The sequence below is a fragment of the Pangasianodon hypophthalmus genome, chromosome 15, assembly GCF_027358585.1.
Source record: "Pangasianodon hypophthalmus isolate fPanHyp1 chromosome 15, fPanHyp1.pri, whole genome shotgun sequence".
NCBI lineage: Eukaryota > Metazoa > Chordata > Actinopteri > Siluriformes > Pangasiidae > Pangasianodon > Pangasianodon hypophthalmus.
In genome coordinates this window covers 17,808,540-17,822,762 of record NC_069724.1, presented here as the reverse complement: position 1 = coordinate 17,822,762, position 14,223 = coordinate 17,808,540, and the positions used below count along the sequence as shown (strand labels likewise).

General features: G+C 39.1%; 1 protein-coding gene across 1 annotated transcript; it reads left to right on the top strand.

Annotated features, from left to right (window-relative positions):
• Nucleotides 1–1,107: 1,107 nt before the first annotated feature.
• st6galnac6 (ST6 (alpha-N-acetyl-neuraminyl-2,3-beta-galactosyl-1,3)-N-acetylgalactosaminide alpha-2,6-sialyltransferase 6) lies at nucleotides 1,108–14,189 on the top strand. Its single transcript, XM_026928752.3, has 6 exons — nucleotides 1,108–1,212; nucleotides 3,301–3,372; nucleotides 6,676–6,870; nucleotides 7,366–7,775; nucleotides 8,885–8,992; nucleotides 10,228–14,189. The coding sequence occupies exons 2-6, from the start codon at nucleotides 3,349–3,351 to the stop codon at nucleotides 10,412–10,414; spliced, it is 924 nt and encodes a 307-aa protein (XP_026784553.1). The 5' UTR covers nucleotides 1,108–1,212; nucleotides 3,301–3,348; the 3' UTR covers nucleotides 10,415–14,189.
• Nucleotides 14,190–14,223: the final 34 nt, after the last annotated feature.

Below are 14,223 nucleotides of genomic sequence, written 5' to 3'. Positions count from 1 at the left end.
CAGAGACATTGTTGATAACTGTGTGTTTCCAACTTTGTGGCAACAGTTTGAAGAAGTTGTGGTTATAAGTTTACATATGCCTTGTAGAATCTGCAAAATGTTAATTTTTTTTTTTTTATAATAAGAGGATTCATAAAAATCGCATTTTGTTTCTTTTTTAGTACTGCCCTGAATAAGCTATTTCACATAACAGATGTTTACATATAATCTACAAGACACAATAATAACTGAATTTACACAAATGAACCAGTTTAAAAATTTGCCTACGCTTGATTCTTATAAAATGTGTTGTTACCTGGATGATCAATGACTGTCTTTATGTTTTGTGATAGTTGTTCATGAATCCCTTGTTTCTCCTGAGCAGTTAAACTGCCCACTGTTCTTCAGAAAAATCCTCCAGGTCTTCTGCAGCATCTTGTGCATATTTGACCCCTTTCCAACAGCAGCTATATGATGTTGATCTTCATCTTTTCACACTGAGGACGACTGAGGGACTCACACAACTATTACAAAAGGTGCAAACATTCACCGATACTCAAGAAAGCTACACGATACGTTAAAAGCCGGGGGGTGTTTTGAAATTTTTTAACAGGATGATCAGTGTAAATTGTTATTTTGTTTTCTGGGAAACATGTAAATATCTTATGTAGCTTCTGAAAAAAAAAAAAAAAAAAAAGGTCAGGTGTCCACATACTTTTGGCCATATAGTGTAGTATATTATGTAAAATCCTTAGGTGTACTACTTGTCTTGCTTTACTGGAAATAGAATTTGTTTATTAATAGTAACTTGTGTGTGTGTGTGTGTGTGTGAGAGAGAGACAGAGAGAGAGATTTTTTTTGTATGAAATATTTTTCTATTCTGCATATATATATACATAGGTACTTCAGCCATTCATACAATGAATGTATCTATATTCAGTCATCACAGTCTCTCCAAATGACAGTACTTCTTACTACTCCTGTACTCCTTTTGCCAAAAATGATTGACATTCTTCGGTCCAGCGTCACAGTACTTCACATACTGATGACGCAAACTGAGGCCCCCCCGCCCCCTCCCCCTCTTCCCCCTCCCTTCTCCACCCCTCCCTTCTCCTCACCCTCCCCCTGCCCTCCCCCCTCGTGTCTCTGTGCATATTCCTCTTACGTACGCCTGTGCACGCGCACAAAACAGCGACGATGCGCCAGATACCGAGCAAAACAAGCGCTATATCGGTGAGTGTGAGAATACGAGAGTAACACCATAATGTATTATATCATTTGCTGACGGCTGAAACCGAATGGTCTGGTTTAGACTTCAGGATGTTCGGATTTGTGTATCTCATTCCTCAGTATTTCCATGATGACCGCTTCAGAAGCCCTGTGGTCTGTAGAAGCCTATAGATTTAAGCTAAGGAGAGAAGCGGAGGATTTTGTTTGTTTGTTTGTTTGTTTGTTTGTTTGCAGTGTATTTATAACAGCGTCACCTATGCCGTTATTTTCTCCCGTCCTGCCTGCCTGGAGAAAGGCCGTTAATTCCTTATAGTCTACGCCTATTGCTAGGAGTGATGTCTGACCCCAAAGTTTATTTGATCAATATCCTAATAGTGCTAATAAAAGTTATTTTTATAATATATGATCATAAAAAATTGTAATGCTGTAAAAGAATGTGCTGACTAACATATTATTTAATGGGATGAAGGAGAAGAATTGTATTTATTAACATTATTATTGCATTATATTATTTAATATTAGTTTGTTATTGTTATTGTCTAATAATAATAATAATAATAATAATAGTAATAATGGGGGGGGCACAGTGGCGTAGTGGTTAGCATGTTTGCCTCGCACCTCCAGTGTTGGATGCTTGAATCCCGCCTCCACCCTGTGTGCATGGAGTAATTGCACATTCTCCCTGTGCTTTGGGGGTTTCCTCTGGGTACTCCGGTTTCCTCCCCAGTCCAAAGACATGCACTGTAGGCTGATTGGCATTTCCGAATTGTCCATAGTGAATGAATGGGTGTGTGAGCGTGTGTGTGTGTGATTGTGCCATGTGTTGGGTTGGCACTCTGCCGAGGACATCCCCCACCTTGTGCCCCGAGTCCCCTGGGTTAGGCTCCAGGCTCCCCCACAACCATGTGTAGGATAAGCAGTACAGACAATGGATGGATGGATGGATAATAATAATGTTTATTAGCATATGGTATATTGCTTTATTTTGTTTTTCATTGTAATATTTTGGGTTATAAGGTATGAATGGGCTGTTTATATTTTTGAGCCAGTTTATCCATGAATCCAGCTACAAAACTGGAAAACAACCAAGCACATCGCACCACATTTCAAATGAAAATGAAAAGAGTTATGTACAACATGTCTGGATTTGATTTTAAATTTCCTGCTCATACATGCTGTTTTTTTGCTTTCTAAATTAAAATTCAGTATTGCTTTTTTTGCACTTTTGGATACGCCAGTTATTATCCTGGTACTGATATGTAATTTACTCTGACAACATTTTCAAACCTTATCCATCAGTGAAGCATCCATGCATTTCTGCTAATCATTTTTTTATACTTACATTTTCATTTATTTAGTATACTATTCATAAAGTGTCCACATGTAAAGAAAATGTGAATGCTAGTATGCTAAATGGGTAATTCAGTTGCTATCACTGAATTTTCATTTTCTTTTTGAGGCAAAATATCCATGAATAATTTAGAATTTGATAGACATACGTAAGATAATTCTAATTTTCATTAGAATTTCGCCTGCAATAAACATCCAGTGGAAAAGGCAGGTTTGAACCACTTGGTTTGGCATACACTTGAGCCGTTCTAAATCATATCTCTGTAAAATATTTACTGTAGGTTTTACAGTAATTTATTGGCAACCTGGAATGCCAGTGCAGTATTGTAAAATTTACAGTAAAGAACAGTAAAAACATATTTACAGTAAACAACTATAATATGTTACATGATATAAAATAACATAATCCAGTACATTTGCTAATTTAGGATACAACTTAGATGAAGGGTAAGGGTCTTGCTCAAGGACCCAACCATGGCAATTTGACAATTCTGGGATTTAAACACATGACTTTCTGAATTGTAACTCAAAGCCTTAACCACTACCACAACTAGCTACATTGCAGATCTTGAGTTTCTATTTATGAGACAGTGGGTAAGCTGAATCTGCAGAACTCCTATGCTATAATTGCAACAAGCTAGGCTATAGTGTCTCTTACTTACACTGTTGTGATTCTACAACCTTGCTTCAGTGTAACCATTAATACTCAGCCTGTAAATGATATACTATTTCTTTCTCTAGGCATAAAGGCTCTAATAAATCATGTGATAGTCACTCAGAAGCAGGAGAATGGGGCTGCGGTTGGTGGAAAAGGTAAGGGTAGATTAGATTTCAAAAGGTCTATTTTGATATTTTATATATTTGTGTTATTTTATATATTTGATATTTTTCATGGATTTTAAAGTTTCCCAAAATCTTGCTAGATCATCACCATAGATCATCATTTAGCATCACACTATTACACTCTTGATTACAATGAAAAGCCAAGAAAGATGTATGGAAATAAAGAAATCTACCAAAAATAGATAATCAGATGATTTGGAGTTAAGAAAAAAGGGTGACTCTTTCATTGTATGATAATCATCCAGTCCAATATCAGGAGTCAGTTTCACTCCTCTTAACCACCAGTGTTCATTGTAAATGCCACGACTGTGCATTAATAATTCCCTTTCTACTTCTCACTCTGGACTCCTTGAAGAGTCTCTTCTCAGTCACTTTTCATCTATATTATAGTCCTTATTCATAGAATGGTACTGGGTTCTGTAGCACATGTTAACCTCAAGTTGGTTTTCCCTCATAAGCATTAGTGCCTGGCATTTAGCACAGTCTCTAGTCAAGTTTTTAGTGTCGGCTCTCTGTACATTGATCTGCACATTCCGTTAATTTTTTTATTTTCTCCGTTAAATATTTCACATTTCCTGCAAATTAGACATATTTACCTTAATATACCACATACTGTTAATTGCTGAACCTGCAAATTTAGCTGGATTCCTGCTCATTTGCAGCACTTCGTGTTGGAGGGGGTATGCCCTTGACACAAACATCCATTTTTCTCTACACATAGGTTGGATTTGACCACGTCAAGGAAGTTTTGTTTGATTCATACAGCCTTTGCTCTGATTGTGTGGCAATGTCAATGTTGACACAGCATGCTCGACTGGAAGATTTCAGTCCGGGCTCAGAGAATCTGAACTACTCTCTAGATAAATCGGTGACTTGAGTATAGACATGGCTCAGGCGAAATCTATGATCCAGGAGATGAGACTATGTGAGTCAGAGGTTTACATTTCTCAGTGGAGCCCTTTGTATAGCTCAGTGGTCAGTCATTCTTCTCACCCCATATCAGATGAGCATGAGGATGCTATGTATTATAGCTGTGCCTGGGAGGTACTTCCAGTCTGATAATGAGCTTCCATATAATCCACCACTTTCAACTCCAATCTCAGGAGCATCTTGGGAGGGTCTGATTCTGCCCCTGCTAGCTCATGCCCATGGCAGGCTTAAGCAAGTCACCATGAAGATGGCTGTGGCTCGGGTGGGGCTGGATCGTGCAGTGCAATCCATATCAAATGCTCTCTTCCGCACAGCACCCGAGACAGCAGGATTTACTAGGCACTTTACTGACAGCCTTTATGGTGAATCATGAACAAGTCAGGTTTGGCTATTTGTATGGCATCTTTAGGATGCCATACACTGGTTCTTTCTTCCAATGCCTAAGGTAGGTACTGCCTTTAAGACAGGTGGGGCCACGCCTTCAGACTTCTAGTAAGCATTAGAGTGTCCCTTATTTAATCCACAGGGAGAGCCCTAAAACATTTTTATGGATTTCACAGAGCATGCCCTTTCATTAGATGGCAATGACATCAGATCAATGGGTCCTGATGAAAATGTGATGCCAGCCCCCAGTTTTTTCAGGGATCAAGGCCTCATTGATCTTAGGTCCAACAAAATTGTTGCTCTGTCCTAAGAATTTCATTCCCTCTTGGACAGAGATGCAATAGAGATGGTAGCTTCCACAGTTTAAAACAATTGGACAGCAGTTTCCAATTTGTATGCTATGAGTGAACACACAGATGCTTCCAAGGGCAGACATTTAAAGTCCTGCATTTTGGCCTCTCTCTAGCACTAAGTGTATTTTCAATATGTATACAGATGGCTCCTGTAATGGCCCCAGGATACTGCCCCTACCAAGAGCATCCTGAACACATCCACCATCTTCTCTCACATTGCAGCAGATAAGAGCTCTGTTTATCTGCCTGAAAATGTTAGCCACACCATCACCCCAGTGTGTGACAGATTTTATTATGCTTGTCAGTCACATTCAGCCAGGCCACTACATGCAATATTGGTATCTGTTGGGGTGGTCAGACTGAACACACAACTGCATCAGTGACCCCCGCCCGGGGTTGCAAGAACTGTGGGTATTCCAGAAGAGGTTTACCAACCTGCAAATGTCACAAACTGAAACATGTAATTGTCTAAGTGAAAGGAGCTCAGGTGGGCAATGCAGTGTGTTCCTAACAGGAATACATTTGGGAGTGATGCAGTACCAGAGAGAATAACTACAGACACCAGAGACTGGTAAGCAGTGTTGTGCATGTTATTAATTCTTCAAACACCCTGCCAGCTTCCTCCTCAAGCATATCTGCTGTCCCAGATGGCCAGCAAGATTTGGTACCCTCAGCCAAGTCACCTGTGTCTGTGGGTGTGACCTCTCAGACTGAATTGCCAGCTGAGGACTGTGATCTATCAGTCTAGGAGACACTTCTGAATGCAAGGGTCTCTAGAATATGGGTCTTGTATCCTCTTAAGTGCAAGTTCTTCTGCAAATGATGTTTATTTTAATGGTCTATCTACCTTAATGGTGTATATGGCAGCCATCACAGCGCAGCACAGCACCAAGGATGGCATCTGTCTAGGGTCCCATAGGATATTACTAAAGTGAACAGGATGCCTCCACCTGCCAGTGTGCCCTGGAAATCTAGTATGCGACCTCACCCTTGTGCTGGAATTCCTTAAAGGCTCTTCTTATGAGACTATGCATGAGATTCACTTGAAGAGAATGTCAGTGAAAACTGTTTTCTTGCTACCAGTCACTTCAACTAGATATTCCAATCAGAGTTGTGATAAGCTCAGCTTGCATACACTGGTGGCCACGTAACTCTGGGGTGACCTTGTGGCTGAATCCTAGATTTCTGTCTAAATTTGTGAATCAGTCTAGTGACATTGCTGCCTTCAAGAAGGGTGAGTCACATTTCTTGCTGTGCTCAATGTGTGCCCTACATTTCAACTGGACGGCGGCCATCTAATCTTCATGCGAACTGTTTATTTGCTGTGGGAGTAAGACACAGGGGGCTCCCTTTGGGGTGGCGGACACCACACTACTCTATACACAGGCTCTAGACCAGCCCCCACTGTGTTGTGCTCTTTATGGAAGAGAAGGTTTTAATTATCTTAATTTATAGTGTATTTGGTTTAAATTATTGTAATTTGACAGCAATATGAATAAATATAAGTACATAGCTATAGCACTGTAAGAACAGTGTGCAGTTTCATAGGGAACACGGGATTCTTACTGTAGAAAAATTTCAACTTTGTGTTTTGTTTTCAAAATAGGGGCACCACAGCAAGCGGATGGTTGTATTTGTAGCGATCTTCCTCATCACGACCCTCTTCATTCTCTACAACTCCAACAGTGCAAATGAGTCGTACGAGGCTTTTAAATTGGCAGGGTATAACAGTGCCACCAAAACCACTGACCTGAAGAAATGGGCTGGAAAAGATGGCTATGTTCCTGTTTTTGGCAACAAGGTAAGGCTCAAGGGTCACTACTTAGACTTTTGATATTATATAATAAAATAACAATCTCTTTAAACATTAATACCGTTTCCAATATCCTCCCTAACGAATAATCATCAGTCTACTTCTGAAAAAAATGAAAACCATTTTCCAGCCCTTTTGTAAAGACTTTTGTAAAAGAATTTTGTAAAAATCAATTAATCAGATGTAAACTCTTGCTTATCAGAGACCCATAGGCCAGAAGTGAAATTACTTATACTAAAAAGTAAACATAAATAGAATCAAAACAAAAGCACAGTCCAAATTCCTGGATATATGGATAAAATAGCATTTTTCCAGAAATTATCTGGAAGAATCCTTGTGAATTTGTGTCTGTATGACTTATGTGCCAACTAAAGTGTGCCAATATAAACATTGTATCTGGGTCTGAGTCTGTGTCCAATAGATGTATTGCCACATACTGCTATGGAAATTTAATATGTGTGTGTGTTTTTGTGTGTGTGTCAGAGTCTGACCCTACACTGCGGCCAGTGTGTCCTGGTGACAAGCTCAAGCCATGTACTGGGCACCGCCGCTGGAGCAGAGATTGACCGCGCCGAGTGTGTGATCCGCATGAATGATGCACCTACATCTGGGTTTGAGGCTGATGTGGGTAATAAAACTAGCCTTCGTGTTGTTGCTCACTCCAGTGTGATTCGTCTCGTCCGAAAACCCCAAGAGTTCCTCAACTGCTCTGAATGCCCATCTGTCATCTTCTGGGGTCCGCCCACAAAGATAGGACGCGATGCCAATGGTGCTCTCTACCGGCTGATCCATCGTGTTGCTGCCACGTACACCAACCTCACAACCTTCGCTGTCACACCGAGCAAAATGCGCAAGTTCGACGCACTCTTTCATAAAGAGACTGGCCGAGACAGGTAGCCTTTAGGATCACACTCTAGCTTAAGCACTGTTAACTCTCCTGTTCTGATTCCTAGCAAAGCATGGCACATTTATGTAGCACCAGGTCATTCAGATTTTAAAACTTACAGTATATCAAAATGCCCCATATATATCGCTCCCGAGTGGCGCAGCAGAAATGTGAGTTCAAATCATGGCCATAGCCATCGTGGCTGGGAGTCCAAGAGAGCAAATTTGGCCATGATGTCTGGGTGGGAGGGATGGCATACTCTTTCCACAGTGACACTAGCCAATCATGGGTGTCTGTGAGCTCATACAGCTGGCTAGTTGGTGGAAATTGGCTAAATTATGGAAAGAATTTGAGAAAAATCTAAAAAAAAAAAATGGCCCCAAATATCTTGTAAATGTGACCTAGGCCATCTGCTTTGATATTATTGCAATTGAATTGCTCAATTTGTTATAAAATGTCAGTATGTGTTACTACATTTCTATATGGTAGCTTGTATACAAATTGAGAGAGAGAGAAAGAGAGAGAGACAGAGAGAGAGAGCGGTAACAAGCCCTTAGACACCTCTAACTGTTTTGGAAATGATAAGCCAGGCTCCATATTTACAACTTACTAGTTGTAAATGAGACTCTTCTGTTTCATTATGATCCTGACAAACAAGTAGGCCTTAACAAAATCATTCCCATTATATGAAATAAAATAAAAATGCCAATTGAATCAAAAAACAAAAACGAAATGAGGATACTATTGACTACATTAGGACTAAAAGCAACATTATAGCAAAGGGTGAGATATGAGTTTATTTTTGTTGGTAAACGAACATTTAAATTATGTTCCAATATTACCTCCAAAGTAGAACCCTTATCATAGAGGGTTTCCTTTTCATGCAAGTTAGATGTGAATGATGTTGAGAGTAAATGGTATCTCAATCATAAACACTGTTTCCTGTAAGGCTATATTGATGGTTTCATGCTGCTAGTGGTCAGAAGCTTCCAGTTACAAGTTTAGACTTGTAGCCCCAGTGTAATACTAAAATCTGTATGAATTAATTTTTCCCTCAAAACATTGCTTCAGATGCTACATGTATGAAACTCTGAACTGTATCTTCTGTTTCCTCAGACAGAAGTCTCAGTCATGGCTGAGCACTGGCTGGTTCACCATGGTCATCGCTATAGAGATCTGTGACAAAATTAAGGTTTATGGGATGGTCCCTCCCAACTACTGTGGGTGAGAAAAACTTTCTTTCTCTCAGATGTCTAAAAATATGGTATATTCACTATTTACACTATTTTGGCAATTCACCATTTTGTGGACTGAAAGCATATAGGGAAGAGTTAAAATCCCACAATGCACTGCAATCTATATTGTCCAAGTAATGTTGCCTAATAGTTGAAGAATATCAAATTCACAGCTCATGCATATGTTTATATATATATATATATATATATATATATATATATATATATATATATATATATATATATATATACATCAAATTCTGTTGAAATACTGATTACCCCTTTGAGTTACCAACATTTAAAAAAAAAAAAGTTGCTATTTGACAGATATAAGCCAACATTCCATTGATTTGCTCTTTGCTCACCTTTAGCTGCAAGAGCTATTAGAGGCCCATTGGGGCAGGAAACATGATGCCCTATGCTGGCTCAGTCTTGGAGGAACAGTAGACAGGACAGTTAATGATAAGGCTGCCAGATTGGGGTAGTCTAAAAATACTCTGGGGGTGCTAAGATCTCGATTTATAGCAAGTAAATGTTACTAAATCTATTAAATATTTTGCAAACAAAGGCAAAATGTAAGTTCAGACTGTGTCTATGATGTACAGAGCCATTTCTAAGCTTTGTAAGCTATATTGCAGAGATTAGAAGAAGGAAAGGGGGATATGGAGTAGATAACGTCTGGACCTCAGAAATAAATATGCACCACAGTGACCTTGTTTCTGGTGTAAAGGCTGAGAAAATGTGTCTTACTTTTCCAACGCCCAAATTATTTGGGCTAGTTTCAGTTCTTTTGTGCGGATATAGTTGTGCTAGAAATTTCGCTGTGACACACCTGCTGCATCAAACATTGCTGAACAAAAGTATGTCTAAAAACGCTCAAAACGAGCCGCTAGACTGTGTGCTGGATGACTGTATGTTGTCACCTGCTTATTATGAGGTTACTCCAAAATTTCACTAGTTAGTAGCCTATAACATAAGTCAAGTGTGATAGCCTCTCAGCTTAATTTTGTTTGAGGCAGTGTTGTTGTTATTGTCATCCTGCCCCACTAAAATCTATGGTCATGTGCTGGTGCTGCTGCTGCTGCATATTGTACTTTTATATATCACTTGTTGTGACAAACTCTTATGGTGTGATGTGGGATTTTTTTATGAAATATGAAATATCCTGAATGAAGAAATGTTATGGGACGTTACATGAGAGTAATTATGATCTCTGTGGTATAGGAGGCATCCTCAGCCCAAAAGAATGCCATATCACTACTATAAACCCCGAGGGCCAGACGAGTGTGTAACGTACCTGCAGAATGAGAGGGGCCGCCGTGGAAATCACCATCGCTTCATCACTGAAAAACAAGTGTTTGCTCGATGGGCCAAACTCTACAATATCAGCTTTGTACACCCCACCTGGTGAGAAATGGATAGCAAAAGGCTGCCAGGCTCATTCCTGGAGATCCAATATGGCCACCAGCCCAAGTCTCAGCCTAATGAGACATTGATCTAAAATGGCTACCAGCCACAATATCCTTCCAGTGGGAAACCGTCAGCCTCACTTTTAGCTCAACAAGAGAATGGTCCAACATGGCCCACAGCTTCAATCTCCATCTAAGGAAAAGTGTTAGTTTCACTCTCAGCCTAATGACAAAATGATCCAAAATGGTGTCCAGGCCCAAACTAAGCCTAATGAGAAACTGCTTTAACATGACCACCTGTCCAAGCTGTTGAGATAGAGTCAAATGGCTGCTTATTTTACCCAAAGCCTAAAGAGAGATTAAACCAAAATGGCTGCTGGTTTCACCTATATTACCTGCTGAAGCACTGATACAAATTGGCCACTGGTTTCACACTGTCCGTCAGATGAGAAATTGTACAGACCTTCTTATAGATCTGGTCGAGCTGAACACTCTGAGTTTGAAAATGGTGCATGCTTAGACTTTTGGGAGTGTCATCTCTTCATTATACAGTTTAGTCATTCTAAAGCCTATAATATACAATATATACCAATAAGTTTATTTAAACAGATTTTACATTTTTAAAATTTATCAAATAAAATGGGAAAATTATGATAGAGTTGATGTTATTGCAATAATCAGCAAAGTGGTGCTGAGTACTTCTTTTTGTATCATAAAATTCTATTTTAAAATATTGCTACATATTCATATTTTAAAAATGCCATTAAGAGCCCAACAAAACAACTTCCCATGATTGGTATTTTTAGACTGCACAGATTTTCAATGGGGAGAGGGCCTTCAGAAATTCAGAAAATCCTGGAATGGAATGTGTGTAATTAGTATTGGCACCCAATTTGAAGTTTCTAGGTAGAAGCTGTTTAAAAAGAGAGAGAGACAGACAGACAGAGACAAACATAGAGAAAGAGTGAGAGACCCTGAGAGCTTTAGGTACGAGACCCCCAGTGAACATTGGGACAGTGGCCAGAATTTCATGTTTTGTTGCCAACATTTCTAAAAGCATTTGTAATTTTTTTTAACCCAAGCCTTTACTTTCCATTGTAACCTTACTATTATGGGACCTTTTTATTTATTTTATTCTATTAATTATTATTTTAACGGTTTTTAGATTGATCATTCTCTTTCTGGGTTCAATATTTCAAGATGGACTGCAATCACTGCCCACCTATTGTGCCAGCACATGCAATACATTCAAAGACAAAAAGTCGAGTATTTTAATACAATGATTTTGTTCTAATTTTATTAGCTAAGGCTCCAGAGCTAGAACAATGTTACTCACAAAATTCTAGACAGGTGATTCATTCAGCTGAGAATCATTCAAATTGTATTCATAAAAAAAGGTTCCTGTGCTCATAACTAGAGTGTCTGTTATCTCAACATATTCAAAAATGTGCTGCAATGCCGAAGTTGTGAAATTTTTTTTTCCAGAATAAACTGAACAGACAAACAAATGCAAAAGGTATAAGAAAGGAAGAACATTTTAAATCATACCAGGACAGGGCATTTGGTGTGTGGAAAAGCCTGGAGTTTATAGCAGTCTGGTATTGCTGTTACATTTAAGATGGTTGGTTTAATTCTTACACACATATCTACAAATATCATTACACCATGTTTTGTATTAAGTGTCTGACTAAATGAGTTTGTTTGCATGGCACTACACAAAATGCTATTGCCTAGCTTTGGCAGTGATCTGACTGGAATGGGGTTGACCATCGCTGTCTGTGGATGTTCTCTGTCTGCTTATGACCCATGACCTTTGATCTCTGACTAGCAGTATTGGGAATGTTTGTAGGTCTAACTTACGACCTGGGTTATACTTCTGCATTGATGCGACATAGAGAGTTTATCGGTATGCATGGCACACAGAAAGGCTTTGATGCTCTGGCTTGCTTTCCTTCTAGGAAGCTAACTGTGCATTGTGAATATCTATGGTGCTGTGCGTCAGCCGTCCTACACGTGAATACTGATTGGTTGATGGGGAGTTGTGTCCGGCTGCGTAGCCAGAAACATTGTAATGAGATGTTTTGACCCTTCTTCTGTGGATTTTATCAAAGTTTTCAGTTTAATATTGCTCCAAATACATCTCAAGCGTAAACAATTAAATCTTCTCTTATCACATTCAGTACTCTCCATCTTCTATAGCCTGGAGACATGCTTGTGATCCCCGACCACTTTTTTGAAAGTGTAGTCTATTAATAATCTTATACATAAACAGCTCACGACAGAAACTGATGAAAAACAATTTTTTAAAAAGTATCAGTGAAGACATATTCATGCTGCTAGATTGTCAGGCTGGTGTGTTTAATAAAATGTCTCCTCGATGATAAAACTCATGCATGGACAGGTGGAAATGAACACGAGCCACTGGCCAGTTTAATCAGTCTGCAGGATCACATTCTACTTCCTGTTTTCATCTAACAGACTCCCAGTAAAGATGCAATGTAGGTGATGCAAACCATAGCAACTCAATCTAAAGCATCCATCATTCAATAATTGCTAGAATGGTGGATTTAAACAATAGTTAAATTAAATTGTTTCAATATATGAGCCACTTGATAACTACTGAATACTGATGAGTGAAAACACAAGTAAAAAAATGCTTCTAGTGAAAATAGACTTGATTTATTGTTGATCATGAAAGGCTTCCTTTTTCCCTTCAGGACTTTTCAAAACAAAGTAATGCCTTCTATTTATTATTCCTACTATGAAACACAGAATTCTCCTTTGTTTTTGGGTTCTGAGACTTTTTTGAGGTCTTGTTTCCATCAGTTCTGGTTTGGTTCATGTGACACCGCCCCTGTGAGTATGAAGAAATCTTTACATGTGAGTATGAAGAAATCTGCGCACGATGCCCTGACACGCTCATTGATAAGCATGCGCAGAACTATAAACCAACCGTAAGATGTAAAGCATCTCAAAGTGATGATCTAGAATTAACCAGAAGCCAAAGCCAGTTCATTGTTAAACAGTCTACAGCAATCAGCAACCAATCCGTGGGCATGTGTGGGCATTGTAATCAGATGGAGGCATAGGTGTCTGCCAACGTACGTGACATGTATAACATGAAACAAGTCGTATGAACCAAACCTAAGAATGTACAGAAAAAGAGCAAAGAAGAAAGCCTTACACTGCAGACACAAAGTACTGGATGCCATAAAGAAGAATTTAGTTGTTTACATTGTACTCGAGTATCATTTGTGGATCCATTTTTGCTTTTGTACAAGTCCTGGTTTGGGCTGAGGATTGTGTCGTGTTAGCGTCTTGTACCAACCCCAATTCTAGCAAATACACGTTCCTGCTCAACCTATCAGAGTTTATTTGATGCACAGCAACTCCGATTTGCACTATAACTATAGCTGAGGTTCTCGATATTTGCACTGACTCCTTATGAGTCTTTATTTCATACACTATAAACCTCTTCTCTGCGTCTCTGGTAGTTGAACATATAGAAATTAGGCTGAAATATGCTGGAGTTGTCCTTTAAATCCACTGCTGGAGTGCCATAACATTTAACAAATGACCACTTTCCCTACTCTTACACACTCCATTTTTTTTATTGGGTATGTGAACAAAGAAAATACATGGCCAACTGCATGGCATGGGAGTAGGACTTGGGAGACAGGAATGATATGAAGAATGTAAAATGATCCATATGGTTATTAATAATCTGACTGTTTTTTGATGTCTTCTCCAAATTATGTGTCTTCATCAATGTTCTGTACTTTGAATGGTTTAAAGCATTATATGTATATTA